Below are 14,484 nucleotides of genomic sequence, written 5' to 3' on the forward strand. Positions count from 1 at the left end.
GATGGATTCTCCTCCAGGTACAGGCCTGGCTGACTCTTTCCCAGGGTACTCTGTAGTACTCAGAGAGCAGGATTTGTGCATGTGTGAGAGCTCATGGGGCAGGTGGGATGGGTGGGATGGGCCATCCTGCTGTCTGGTCCTGGTCCTGCTCTGATCAGATGCAGAGATGCTCCCGTGGAGAACCTGCCTTGCAGCATTGCCCCTGCACACGTGCTGGGATTTGGACACCCCACTGCCCAGAGCTTGAGTTGTCTCCTGGCTGGTCTTTGCTTTGGCCAAACCCTGCTGAGCTCTACAGCTGTCAGGATGGCCTGGAGGCTCTGCCTCCACACATCTCCGACCAGCACGAAGCCCTGCTCGTGCTGGGGTTGCACAGGCCTGTTTTGGGGTAGATTAAACTGTTTGTGTTCAAGATCAGGTGGTTTCTCAGGTTGTCTCCCATCAGCTGAGTTGTGGTGAGAGAATCATTGAATCACAGACTGATTTGGGTTGGAAGGGACCTTAAAGATCATTTGGTTCCACTCCTGCCATGGGCAGGGACACCTTTCACCAGCCCAGGTTGCTCCAAGCCCCGTCCAAGCCCCGCCTTAGACACTCCCAGGGATGGGGCAGCCCCAGCTTCTCTGGGAAACCTATGCCAGGGCCTCACCACCCTCACAGGGAACAATTTCTTCCCAATATCCCATCTAAACCTGCCCTCTGGCAATGGGAAGCCATTCCCCCTTGTCCTGTCCCTCCATCCCTCGTCCCCAGTCCCTCTCCAGCTCTCTTGGAGCCCCTTTAGGCCCTGGAAGGGGCTTTGAGGTCTCCCTGGAGCCTTCTTATCTCCAGGTGAACCCCCCTGCTCTCCCAGCCTGGCTCCAGAGCAGAGGGGCTCCAGCCCTGGCAGCATCTTTGTGGCCTCCTCTGGACTCTCTCCAGCAGCTCCACGTCCTTCCTGTGCCAAGGACACCGAGCTGGGTGCAGTGCTCCATGTGACATCTCCTGAGACTGGAGTAGAGGAGGAGAACCCCCCCTTGCCCTGGTGCCCTCGTTGCTGGGGATGAGCCCAGGGCACAGCCCGTGCCTGTTCTCCCAGCCTGCTCCACTTGGGAAGTGGTTCCTCTGAAACCCAACTTTCAGGTCTTTCCCACCCATCCTGTCAACCTGCAGCTGGGAGGGGCTGGAGCTGCTCAGGGGGATGGTTCCTGGGGGTTCCTGCCTTGGGAATGCTGTGCAGTGGGGCTGTCAGATGTTCCAAGGCAAAGGCAGGAGATGTTCCCACTCACAACAGCCCAACAAACCGTGTCAAACGGCCCTGCTGTAACATGGGGGGGATTCCCTGAATAAATAAGTCCTATTGTAATTTTTTTGTCCTGTGTGCACTTGTAGCTTGTTAGATATGTTTGCTTTATCAACTTGGAAAAGTGCCTGTAAAATGGGATTTTTTAAAAATTTGATTTCCTGAGAGTTTCCTGTGAAATTGGAAGCCTGGAAAAATGGGCTGGATTTCTGAAATGCTCTTGTATGGCTCCTTCACCCCTTTTTTTTCCCCACAAGTAAAAAATAACAATACCTTCCTGCCCCCCAAGGTTTCATTCCGTATACATTTATTCTTTAAAAATATTTCCAGCTGTTTCTTTTGCTGGGAAACTCATACCAGCTGTAAACAACTGCTCCATGAACATAATTCTGTTGTTTTGCCCGGTCACTCTTATTTTCCAGCTTTTATAACCTGAGAATTCAGAAGGAATCAGTAATGCCTTTTCTCCTCTTCACCCTCAATTTGATTATTTTTCTCATAAAGAAAGGAGAAAGGAGAGCACTGAGCAACAGGAGATGGAAAAAATATTTTGATTACTTTTCAGTTGCTTATAATCAAGGAGTAACTCTTTAAATTCAGACCAATTTGCTGCATTGATTTATTCATAATTTTAATTTCATGACTGTTTCGAGAAAAAACGAAGGTGCACGAGGTTGAAGGTTTTTCATACTGGCTTGAACATTTGTAGTTTGAGGTTAAAATTTATTTAATGTTCCCTTTCTCTGGTTACTTCTGCTGGCGTGTGCTACTTGAATCTCCCTGGGCTGCCAGGGGAGAAAAATTGAAATTCAAAGCACAAATTCTGCCAGTACTTTCAGCAAGTTCATAAAATTACTCGCAGGAATATTCCCTTGACTCAGAGGCAACTGCTCACAGCCCTTAAACATGTCTGCAACTACCTGGAGTGTGGGGAGACAGGGGAGGGGGGACAGGGACACCTGGGGCCGTCCTGAGTGGGGCTTTGCCATTGCAAGAGGGCAGAGCACTGGTGGAGCTCAGCTCAGCTCCTGCTGGAGCTCAGCTGCTGCTGGGGATCATCACCTGGCCAGCCCGGGGTGGGATTTTTCCCTGCCCCACTGATTTTGGTGTTTTCACCCAGGTTTCAGCCTCACGTGTGCCTTTTCCAGCAGAAATTCGACCTTTTCTGTTTAAAACCCTTTAGAAGAACTTGTAACACTGAGCTCCTGAGACAAGTCAGCAATGAGGTGGATGCAGGCAGCACACCCAAGGTGGTAAATGATTATAAAATGGGAAGATAATGAACAGTAGACAAGAAGTAAATCCAATGACATGGAATGAGAATAATGTCTAGATTTTAATTGTGATTTTTAATTATTATTATTTGCCTACCTTTAGTTTTTACCTCCATGCTGCAACTTTCTCTGCCCCAGATAAGAATGTGGGGAGAAACCTGAGGGAACCCAGTTTGCAAGACCAAGCAAAAAGAAAACCTAAAAAGAAGTTAAAATAAAAATAATTCTTCTGCCAATACAAAGAGAATTGAAAGCAGCAGAGGGAGGGCCCCTGGGTGAGGTCAGAAGTGTCCCTGTGAGAGCAGAGGGGACCATTCCCATCTTGGCTTCTCCAGTGAGACCCCTGCTCCTGCCTGACCTTTGTGTTGGGCTGAGCACAGATGGGTTTGTCATTAGTGTTTGTTGCTAATTAGTATTTGGGAGGCACCTGGTGACTGGGAACTGCAGAGAGTGAGTGGTGAGAAGCTGATAATTATCCCCAGTCCCACAGGGATGGGCACTGGAGAGGGGGCGTCACTCACACCTCCGTGGGTGGGACTGGAGGAGAGCTCTGCCTTCCCCTGGGACAGCTGGACGGGGGCTCAGAGCATCTCCTGCATGGCTGCAGTTGCTCTCAGTGAAGGTCCTGGGTGGCTGTGCCTGTGCTGGGGTTGGGGATGGTGTTCTCTAGTTTAAGGCCTCCCTTGACACGTGCCCTGTTTGGGATGTTGGCCACCCGCAGGAAGGGGAAGTGGCCACGCTTGGGTGATGATGTGTTCCCAGCTAGAAACCGCTCTGATTTCTGAGGGGCTGAGCAGAATCTCCAGCAGCTGTGTGGGGGAGCTGCTCAGTGACCCTGTGAATTCGGGGCTGCTCAAACATGCCCCAGGCACGGGGTGTCACAGCCACCTCGTGGGGAGGGGCAGCTCCCTGTGCCCCCAGGAATCCTGCATTGGGATGCTCTGTGTGTCCAACATGAGTGCTGGGGACAGGTCACATCCCTGCAGATCACAGTCACCTCAGCACCTTCCCAGGAGAGAACCTGGGAATCTCAATATGAAAGTACCTCTTTCCAAAGCTTGGCCTGAGTGATGTGTGTGACTGGCAGTAAATGAGCAGCTTCCTCTCACGCTGGAGACATTCCTGTGCTGTGATGGAGCTCAGACACCATCTCTGGTCTCCACATGGATGGGTGCCTGAGGGGGTTTGGTGCCATTGTGCCACAGGTGTTCCCTGTCTCTGGCAGTGGAGGTGTTGAGCATCCCTGGTGTGTCCCCAGCAGGTTTGTTTTGTGCCATTTTTGGTTTATAAATCATCAGTGCTTCCATCATCCTTGTCCCTGGCTTGGCAGGAGCTGCAGGTGCTTCTTTGCTGGGATGAGATTTGCTGCCTTTGTCTTCTGCTGACTTCGAGCAGCAAACCCTCCCCTGGGCTCATCTCTGAGGGTTCAAACCTCTCAGATTTGTTTTTTATCATCAGGTTTCTCCCCTCACTGCAGGAACAAGCTCTGACCTGAGCACTGGCTTTTCCCACAGCAAGGCAGCAGCTGAGTACAGGGATGAGATTCCCTGGGACACTCACAAGGAATTTTGACACTAAATTTCTAAAGCTGCCTCCAGCCTCCCCTCCCTGGGCCGTGGTGGTGTTGCCCCAGGGTCAGGACAGGGGATGTTTGCCGACCCCACGATGGATTTTGGGTGATGGGAAACCCTCACTCCCGGGGCTTGGCTTGGCCATGGAACCGGGAAGGTGCCTCAGGTAGAGCTTCCATTTCCTCCTTGCAGATATTTTTTTTTTTTATTGTTATTTTTGTTGTTTCTTGAGGGGAAGTTGCAGCTGAGGAAATAGGCAACACATTCCTCTGCCCAAGGCCTTGTTCCCTGGTGGAAAATTCATCCCTTTGGAGATGGCCCTTATGGATTGGCAAAGGCAAAGGATGGGGAGGGGACAAGGCACAGCAGCCCAAAGCATCAGAGATCATTGCCCTTCATGCAGGGAATGTGCCAGGGGAGGTTCAGGTTGGGTAGTAGAGAACAGTTCTTTACAGAAAGGGTGGTCAGGCACTGGCACAGCTGCCCAGGGCACTGGTGGAGTCGCCATCCCTGCAAGTGTTCAGGTGTGGATGTGGCCCTTGGGGTTAGCGTGGCCTCGGCAGTGCTGGGGGAACAGATCAGTGATCTTGGAGGGCTTTTCCAACCTTAATGATTCCAGGATTCTGTGATTCTGAGCACCCAGGCACAGCTCCTGCTCATCTCACCCATCAGTGTTGCTTCCTCCTCTTTATGAACTTTGGGGGATGTCACTGGGTTGGGAGGGGTGAGAAGGAGAACACAGGGAACTGTGGTGCCAAACTGAGGTTTGGGGCTCCTCAGCATCTGCTCTGTTGGCAGGAGGAAGCAAAAATCCAAATTAAAAAGGGGCACGGGCATATTTATGGGTCCTTGTGCTTTGCAGATGTTTGGGTGAGATGCAGGGCTGCTTTTTTCCCCCTCCTATTTAATAAAAATTAAATAGGAAACTGCCAGTGTCTTGCCCTTTGTTTAAAGGGGAAAAAAAAAGGCAAAATAAAAAAAGCACTTCCTGCATTTCTGTGGCTCTGAAGTTAATAACGCCAGACAAGGCAGGTAGCAGGCCTGCAGTTATTTTTATGGCACATTCCTGTGTCAGACCTGTTTTCAGTTGCTTTTCTCTTTGCCAAATTTTAATTATTTGGGGTGAAATTTCCACGCTGGGCTCTGCTGGCTCCTGAAAAAACTGAGTGTGTGTTTTGTGTTTCAACTAAAATTATTCAGCTGTCTCTGGGAAGGTGTTTGGGGGAAGCATGGTGTGGGTTTAGGTTTTTTTTTCCTTTTTTTTCCTCAGATAAAACAAACAACTCAGCCCTTTTTACCAAGTGGAGAGGGAAGGTGCTGTGGGAGAGGAGCTGGGGCGAGCGAGGTCTGCTCCTCCTGCCACCCCCAGGCAGAGTCAGGGACATCTCCCCTCGGGATGGAGCTGGAGGCCAATCATGGGGGGTAGCTGTGTATGAATGAAGAAATAAATGGATTTAAACCCATTTTCCCCCTGGGGAGGACTGGGGCAGTGGCAGTGGGGGGTCCCAGCAGCCCTGTCCCGTGGTGGTGGGAGCAGATTGGAGTGTGGTGTCTGTGGCTGCAAATCCAAGTGATTTGAATGCTTGTTTTTAATCATAATTTAAGTGATCAGGCAGCAAGCCCCTGCTTAAATCAGCTGAATTCTCATTTAACATTTTTATTGCTCTTACTCATTTTTTGTTTTGCTGTAACTGTTAAAACATCAGGGATCTTTTCCCAATATAGTGTAGCCCTCTTGATAAACACGGACTGCTCGGGTCACTTGTACATCTGCTTGGACCCCATTTTTTGACACTTTATTCTACTAGGAGATGTTGACTGATACATTTCTTATTTATCACATGATTTGCTTCTCACTTTTGACTCGAGTCAGGAGCATATGGCCCGAAACCACATTCTGCTCTCGAGCATTTTAATTTAAAAGATATTTATTAGCATTAGTTAAACAAAACTACCTTAAATGTAGCCAGTGTGTACAAAAGCAACTTCAGGAATCATATTTTAAATTGTAAATGATTTTATGGGGGAGATTATGTGACTGATTCTCCAACCTGTGTTTCAGTGCCCCCTGTCTGGCCTCCTCCCTCGCTGGCAGATGCAAACTCTGCTCCTCTGCTTTTCCAACTAGGAATGAAGAATTTCTCTAAATAATTACTTGAGTAAATGGGAGAACAGGAGATTTCTGTTCCCCTTCCCAAGGATGTTACTTTGTTGGAAGTTGCTCTGCCCCATTTCAGCACATCCTGGTTAAATGGTGATTTCAGCCATTCACCCCTTTGACTTGCTTATGCTTCAAGAGAGCTGGAGAGGGACTTGGGGCAAGGAATGGAGGGACAGGACAAGGGGGAATGGCTTCCCACTGCCAGAGGGCAGGGTTAGATGGGATGTTGGGAAGGAATTGTTCCCTGTGAGGGTGGGGAGGCCCTGGCACAGGTTGCCCAGAGAAGCTGTGGCTGCCCCATCCCTGGAAGTGTCCAAGGCCAGTTAGGAGCAACCTGGGCTAGTGGAAGGGGGTGGAATGGAATGATCTTTAAGGTCCCTTCCAATCCAAACCAGTTTGGGATTCTGTGATAATTAGCATGGCCTGCAAAAGGCACCAGCAACCCTCAACACTGGAGTCACAGTGGACTTCCTGCAAAATAAATGGACAAAGCTTATTTCAGCCAGATTTTCAAAGACATGTGTGCACATCTCCCAGTTTTTCCCTGTGCTGAAGGAAAGCCCAAGTGGAGCCTGGGGGATGTGGCCTTTCAGGTGGGGTGGTGGCCTAGAGGATGGGGTGGTGCCACCATGGCTTGGGGATGTTCTGCTGAACACTGAGGTGCCCCTTGCCCAGGCTGCACTGAGGAATTCCACCAGGGGTGATGGCTGGTCCTGCCCCAGCCCTGCACCAGTGTCACCCCCACCGACCCCAGGCTGGAGTCTTTGGTTTCAAGATTATTTCTGAGATTTGCTTTGTGACTGCTGAGGGTCAGAGACACCCAGTGGAGTCCAGGGCATTGCTGCCTGTTTGCACAGAGAGCTGAGGGACAGCACATGGCTCACATGGATCAGCCCATACTCACTTGGCTGAAATATTTCCTAGGTATTAAACTTGTGATTGTGTTTATTTTGCAAAGTTTGAGGAGAACACCCTGGTCCTTTCCTTCCTTATTGGGCTTTCCCACCTGCACATACCATGTACAATCAGAGGAAATGATCTTCCCATGCTTTGGATGGACATGTGCTCTCAAGCACCACAGGTGCTGGAGATCTGGGATTAAATCATCCTGCAGCCTTGGGATGGCTGGGGTTTGCTGCACTGGGCACTGCACAGGTGCTGAACTAAACTGAGCTGTTTGTAAAAAAATTGGCAGACAATTGCATGTTTGGAAACTGGAAAGTGTGTGAAGGTGTATCCTGGTGGCACTTTTGGTGAGAATGTCTTTCCACATCCATGGAGAACTTAAACCTTGAATACATAATCACGTTCTAGAGTAGAAAACTCAAGTAAACCATATTTCCATGCAGAACTTGCCCCATCTGCTACTGGATCACTGACACTTTTTCCTGTGTTTTGTTTTCACACCTTAAATAGGCCACACCAAATCTTGACAAAAGCTCTGTCTGCTGCAGCAAAGGGTGAGAGGAGGGGAGATCCTGGTTTTGAGACTGATCCATGGCCTGTTTTACCAGGAGACCATTACAATGTACAGGTGCAGGTTTGGTGCTGGACTGGTTAATCTTTTGAAGACTGTGCTGGGATAACATCCTGCAGAGGGTCAAAATTTAGTGGAGGCTGGGGCAGGGTGATCTGCAAGGTCCCTTCCAACCCAAACCAGTCTGGGATTCTATGGATGGGCTTATTTCAGCATCCAGAAACCTTTAAGACAGGTAGATCTGATCTCATCCAGACTTAGCTCAGTGTTCAGGTCCAATGGATCATCTTCAGGAGCATCCTGGATGTGGGAAACCATCTAGGCTGAGTGCCTTTTTCCCCTCTTTTTCTTATAAAAAAGGTTTTCCTTGGCTTTGCTGCTGAGGAAACTCCCCAGCACTGGGGGGTCACTGCTGTACCTCCCTTGCTGTGCCCTTCCTGCAGGTCGTGTCCTTTGCGCTGCTCTGTGCCGTGTCCTGAGAGAGCAGAGTCCATGAATTGCTGATGGAAAGAGGTCAAAAAGCAAAAAAATGGCATTGTAAATAATAATAAAAAAGGCAGAGAAGAGAAGTCAGGCAGGGCAGACTGGGGAAGGTAAGCAAAAATAGAAGTAAGTAATAAAATTGTGTGCTGGCCCCAGAAGGGGCCGTGCGGTGGGTGGGGGATGGTCGGGGTCCCCACGTCACTTATTTCCATCAATTCATTCTCTCAACCCCAAATGCAGATCTGAAAAGGAACATGAAATGGATACCATGCACGGTGGGGTTGGGGAGGGAGGTGAATCCCACCCGAGGCACAGCCAGCATGGGTGTGTGACCAGGAATGGAATACGGCATCGAGAGCGGCTGGGCTGGGCACGGGGACTGTGACCCCTGCAGGGGGGCACCCAACATCAATGTGTGTGGGAGAAAGGCTTGCTTATGTGGAGGATGAATGACTTTGCAATCTCAGAGAGTTTTCCAAAGTTGAGGTTGGCTCTGTGCTTCCCAAACAGGAATATTTTCATTTTTGGGAATATTTAGTGGCGAGGTGCCGTGGGGTGTTCAGGCAGGGCCCAGGCTGTGCCTTGGGCTTTGTCCTCAGGATTTGATGCCTTCCATGAGCACTGGGCCTGGTGACCCAGAGGGTGGTTGGCACTGACCAGGCTCCCCAGGGCAGTGGGCACAGCACCAAGGCTGCCAGAGCTCCAGGAGGGTTTGGACAATGCTCTCAGGAATTATTGGGGTGTCTGTGCAGGGCCGGGAGCTGGACTGGATGGGATCCCAGCTCAAGATGTTCCATGGTTCTATGATTTGGCAGGTTGTTTTCCCATGGAATTTTAATGGCAGGAAGTCCCTGTGATCGGGGATGTGGCTCTGGGTGACCTGCAAGGTTGGGTTGTGCACAAACTCTACACAGACAGGAATTGTAATGTGCTCCATTTCTGGGGATTCCGAGGCCCCAACACCCCACAAGGTTTCTGCCCTGGCTCTATAAAGTCTCCTTTCTCCCCTTTTTTTTCCCCCTTTTTTTGTACACACAGATCTAATCTTCTAGAAAATGCCCCGAAGGTTTGAGCAATCTACCAGTTGCAGGAACCCATAAAGCTTTTTTTTTTTTTCCATTGTGTAAGCATGACAAATCATTAATTTTTGATTGATTGCTTTGAATTATGGGTGCTCTGACATCCTTTCTGTAGCTGAACAGCTGTATAACAAATGAACATATCAGTGCTCACAAAAGATTGGAGATCTAACAGAAGCAATTACATTGTCAGCTCCTCCCTTCTGGCTTTTCCCAGGCAATGGAGGGAGGAAATTTTTTAACAGAAATTCCTCAAGTGGCTCAAAATAATAATAATAATCATCATCATAATAAAAAAATACCTTTTTGTAATTGAATTAGATTTTTATCTCTTCATTTCCAGTGGATTTCATATCCTTTCAGAAGCCAGGATGTGTTTCTGCTTTGTGTAACTCGGAGAATCCCTTTGAAGAAAATTTTACATAAAGAATTAAAAAAAATAAAATCAAATTGCAATTTTTTGGTTACTATTCCTTTAAGATTTCAGAATTGCACCAGTGCACTAAATGTGACCTCCATAACTTTTAAATTAAGAATTTATGCTGGCTTGAAATTTATGAAATATTTCAGCATGAAAGAAAGCCTTTTTCCCTCAGGAAAATTGAGCAATAAATCACAGCACTCTCGATTTACTGCCCTACAGCCAGCCAAAGATAGGATTTTTTTCCTTCCCCCCTTCGTTCTGAAAAAAAAAAAAAAATAAAAAAAATGTAATCATATAAGACAGCTTAGCTGCTATCCTCCCACTCTCTAGAATTTTTAATTTCAGCTGTTTCTGCTTGGATTTATTTCCAATATTCCTGCTCGGCTTTTCAATTTCCTCAGTTATTAAATTTTAATTCAGTGCATTAGCATTTAAATTAAAAAAGGGTTTATTTTATCGAAATCGTTGGCTGGCCCCCATCCTGCTGCACATGAATTGCCTGTTTCTGCCATTTGCACAAAATGTGAAATGCAGCTAATATCTTTTAACTTGTATTTGCACAAATTCAGAAATAAAATTTCTGGGTTTGGAATAATATTGTCTTTCCAAGGAAGGCTCATCAGTGAGCCGGGGAAGGAGGCAGGAGGAGACCCCGAGCCCTCCCTGCTCAGCCCTTGTGGCCTGGAGAGGCTCATTAGGACATCATTAGGACATGGGCTCCTAACGAAGGGAGGTGGCCGGGCTGCCCCTCCAGCCCAGGACTTGGACACAGCCTGGAATTTGGCTGTTTCTGCCTTATTTCCCACCTGACAATGGCGTGGTTTAAATAGGAGGGATCCTTCCGTTAGACGTTGGTTGCACGAGCGACCGGAGGGAACTGACCCAGGGGTGCCTCCGTGGTGGGGCTGGGGCTGAAATCCTGCCCCAGTCTCCCACATTCCAGGGTAAGGGCCCAATGTGTCCCACCAGTGCCAAGGTGTGTGTAACTCAGCAGGAAAACCTCCAGTGTTTGGGTGCAGCCTGGAGCTGGAAGCTTCTGCAGAGCAGCCTTGTCCTCAACTTAAACAACCTTTTTTTTTGATGTCTTAGGCCGACGAGAGCAACAGCAGTGGGCAGAGGAGCTCCTCCAGCAGGTAGGGATGGTTTTCTCTGCTGGGCTTTGCTTGGATGTGGTTGTTCATCTCGGAGCTGGGGGTGGTGAAGGGTGACTGCAGGACAGGCATGAGTGGGAGCTGTCAGAGCTCAGCATCCATACAGCCATTTTTGGGTTTCACTAAACATGAGTGTAGGAGGGATTGTTCTGGCCTGGGGGCTGCAAGAAGAGGTGGTTTGTGTATGGTGTGAGGTGGCACAGCTGAGTGCACAGGCCATGGCACAATGAGGCTCTTGGATGGAGACCTTGGGCCATGTGTGGTTGGGAGAAGGGGAGGCTGTCCCACCACCCCAGCCCCCTCTGATCCTGCTAAGGGGCATCTCTGCTGCTCCCAGTCCTGGAGAGGGACATGCTAAGCTGGGTCTGCCCTGTGCTGTGGCTTTTCCATCTCCCACTGATGCTGTGGGATGTCTTACCTTGCTGGGATACTCTGGAGATGGTGCTGCTTTGTCCCTCTCCATCTCTTACTCGATGGAGTCAGTCCCAAGCTGTGAAAGTGTGGAAGAAGGGGCACCTTTCCTTCCTTGGCCAGGCACAAATTCCTTCTGGTTGAGTTTCTACTGGGGCAGTGGTGGGAGCTGAGAGCAAAGTGTGGCTTTGGTGGCAGTGGGATTTACCTGGTTTCATGAGTGCTCAAAGCCAATCCAGGGTTATCTGCCATCCACAAGCCAAGTGGCAAACTGAGCTCCCAGGTTTAACAGGTTTTGTGGTAAAAACAGGTAGGACATGAGAGATGCTGGAACAACGCTGAGGAAGCATCAGGGAGGGGAGTGTGTCACCTGGGAAGGAGAGTGGCTGCAAGGAAGCATGGAAATGTAAGAGCTGGAGAAGATGGTGGGACAATCAGAGGTGCCATCCCGTGGTGGGGTGGGCACAGCTGTGGGGGGTGCTGAGCACTCGGGGTGTGTTTGTGGGTCACATCAGTGTGGAAGGGGGACAATGGACAACAGCAAACCAGAGCCACTCAGGCTGCTGTGTGTGTGGGGGGGGCTGCACCCCATCCTGGCATCATCTCCAGAACATCTCCTGCCCTTCTCTCACAAGGGGCACGGGCAGCCCTCGAGGACACAGGAGGTGGCACCAGGACAGGGTGGCAGGAGCCCTGTGTGTGCATCAGTGTGAGCTGTGAGGAGCAGGACCAACCCTGGGCCACCCAGACCAGGTTTGCCAGTCACCACTGCTGGGCTTGGCACTGCTCCCCTACCCAGGGCAGGGCACCAGTGTTTGTGGAGCTGCCCCTGGGGGGACACGAGGCTTCTCCCTGGGGGCCCACTGCCCTTGGCAGCACAGCAGGAGCACCAGTGAGCACCATTGAGTACCACTGAGCACCAGTGAGCACCAGTGAGTACTACTGAGCATCAGTGAGCACCAGTGAGTACCACTGAGCACCAGTGAGCACCAGTGAGCTCCAGTGCTCCTCTCAGCTCTCCCAACCTCCTTCAGCTCAAGTGCATCTTGTGTCCTCCCCTTTGTATCTCCAATGACACCATCTCTGCAGTGACCACATGCTGGACCACCCTCCTGTCCGCTCCAGGGACTTGAAAGCCCTGCAGAAATTTTATTCCTCAGGTGAAACAGGTCCTCCCACGTTAAAAGCCTGCTCTGTTCTGATCTCCAGACTCTGGGTGTGGATCCTCTCCCTGCCTCCTGCTGCTGAACGTGCTCAGTCCCTGCCTGGTTCGAGTGTTCCCACCGTGGTGGCTGGTCCCTGCCCACTGCCCTGGCTCTGCCAGTGGTGTGTCAGGATGAAACACCCTCATTCCTGGCACTGTTCTGCTCCGGTGGCACTGCCTGGCATTGAACACCTCTGGGGAGCGCTGGGTGTCTGTCACAGAGGAAAAGTTCCCTTCCCCAGTTTGGGGGGGACTCCTCAGGGTGGTCCAGCAGTGCTGGCTCTTAGGATGCTGGGAATTAGCCTGAACAAAGTGCTGGAAGGAAAGCACAGGCTGAGGAGCCAGGCATCACTGCCTTCCCCTGCATTCTGTGTTCCCACTCTAACTCAGTTTTGCAGCTCTCACCAGAGGGTCTTGCAGAGCAGGGGGTGAGTTCATCCCCCCTGTGGCAGCTGATCCCTCAGGGTGTCCCTGTGGGTGTCCTCCCTGCCCAGGGGTGCCCTTGGGGCCGAGCACCTGAGCCCCCTCCTGGTGTGAGCAATGCCCTTCCCAAGGGCAGGGATGGAGCTCCCAGCAGGTGGGATAAATTCCTGCCCTTATCCCTGTTCCTGTGTACGCACAGAGGAGGGTGGGGCTGGTCACTGCTTTTCGCTTGGAGAAAAGTGGAAGCAAAACCCACTTTGTCATCTCTCTGACTGAACAAAAGGTGGTCAAAGAAAGGAAAATGACCAATTCTGTTTAAAAATAATAGAACAGCATCAAAATGTAATATTTCAAGAAAGCTCTATCAGTGTTTGAAGGTTGAAATGTGGCTTTGACTAAATTTGTGAGGTTGTCAGTGGAGGGAGATGTTTTCCAGAGTTGTTGTTGCTTGAAACCCTCTCTGATTGCTAACTATTGAGGAAACTTTTAACAATTAATATCAGTAAAAATATAAGAATAGAATAGAATAGAATAGAACAGAATCAAAATAAAGTTGCCAGGACTTTTATCAATTATTATCAGTAAAAATATAATATAATACTATAATCAAAATAAAGTTGCCAGGACTATCTTTTTGCAACTAGTTTTTTTTACTATACCATGCTTGATCTTAAGTGGTGACCATAGTACTGAGTCGATCCTATTTTTATTTTTTTGTTGTACTGAATTGATTTTATTCTGTTTCAAGTAAATGCTGATGGCTCTGGAGGCACAGGGGTTTATGATCTCACCACCCCTAGCTCTGCTGGGCCTGGTTTTGCCTTTGGAAGGACACGGGTCACTGTGTGCAGCTGAGAGTTCGTGGTGGCTGTTCTCCTCCCTGATTAACTTTGTGTGGTTCCTCCACCTCACTGAATGCTCAGTAATGGGAAATTTTAAAAGTGAAGAGAATTCTTAGGAGCATAGAAAAAAGCAGGAAGAGCTGTTTGCCTTGGAGAAGATGACAACTAAGAGACAACATGACAAAGCTGTGCATGTTTTTGAACACTCCAGAAAAGGTAGATCAGAGGCTTCTTTCTTCCTTTTGCAAGGAAAAAAGAGACAGTCAACAATATTAAAAAGCAGCAAATTAAAAGCCAATAAAAGGCAGGATTTTTCCTTGCATGATGGGCACTGATCTGTTGGAGTGTGATGCCAAGAGTCGGGTGCTCAGGGGGGCTCGGAAGGGACTCAGCTGGAAGATGGATCAGTCGGTGACATGGGCTCTGAAATTCATGGAATCACAGGAGAGTTTGGGTGGGAAGAGACCTTAGAGATTGTCTCATTCCACCCCCTGCCATGGGCAGGGACACCTTCCACTAGCCCAGGTTGCTCCAAGCCCCGTCCAGCCTGGCCTTGGACACTTCCAGGGGTGGGGCAGCCACAGCTTCTCTGGGCAACCTGTGTCAGGGCCTCCCCACCCTCACAGGGATTTCTTCCCAGTATCCCATCTGGGATGGGCAGTAACCCTGCCCTCTGGCAGTGTGTGCTGGTTTAAAGGTAAA

General features: G+C 49.6%; 2 protein-coding genes across 18 annotated transcripts in view; one reads left to right on the plus strand and one right to left on the minus strand.

Annotated features, from left to right (window-relative positions):
• ALAD (aminolevulinate dehydratase) overlaps positions 1-1,067 on the minus strand; it is a 393,442-nt gene extending 392,375 nt beyond the window's left edge. Inside the window, exon 1 of the mRNA XM_064677232.1 lies at positions 1,058-1,067. The gene's annotated coding sequence lies outside the window, so the exon portion shown is untranslated. The remainder of the gene's footprint in view (positions 1-1,057) is intronic.
• The window catches only part of ZNF618 (zinc finger protein 618), a 171,262-nt gene that overhangs the window by 63,037 nt on the left and 93,741 nt on the right, over positions 1-14,484 (plus strand). For 16 of the 17 annotated variants that reach the window (XM_064677200.1, XM_064677192.1, XM_064677201.1 and 13 more), the window contains exon 2: positions 10,841-10,884. The exons of the other annotated variant lie outside the window; for it this stretch is intronic. In XM_064677200.1, the coding sequence (XP_064533270.1) occupies positions 10,841-10,884 (44 nt within the window). The remainder of the gene's footprint in view (positions 1-10,840; positions 10,885-14,484) is intronic. 17 annotated transcript variants of the gene reach the window in all.

Source organism: Pseudopipra pipra, chromosome 20, assembly GCF_036250125.1.
Source record: "Pseudopipra pipra isolate bDixPip1 chromosome 20, bDixPip1.hap1, whole genome shotgun sequence".
NCBI lineage: Eukaryota > Metazoa > Chordata > Aves > Passeriformes > Pipridae > Pseudopipra > Pseudopipra pipra.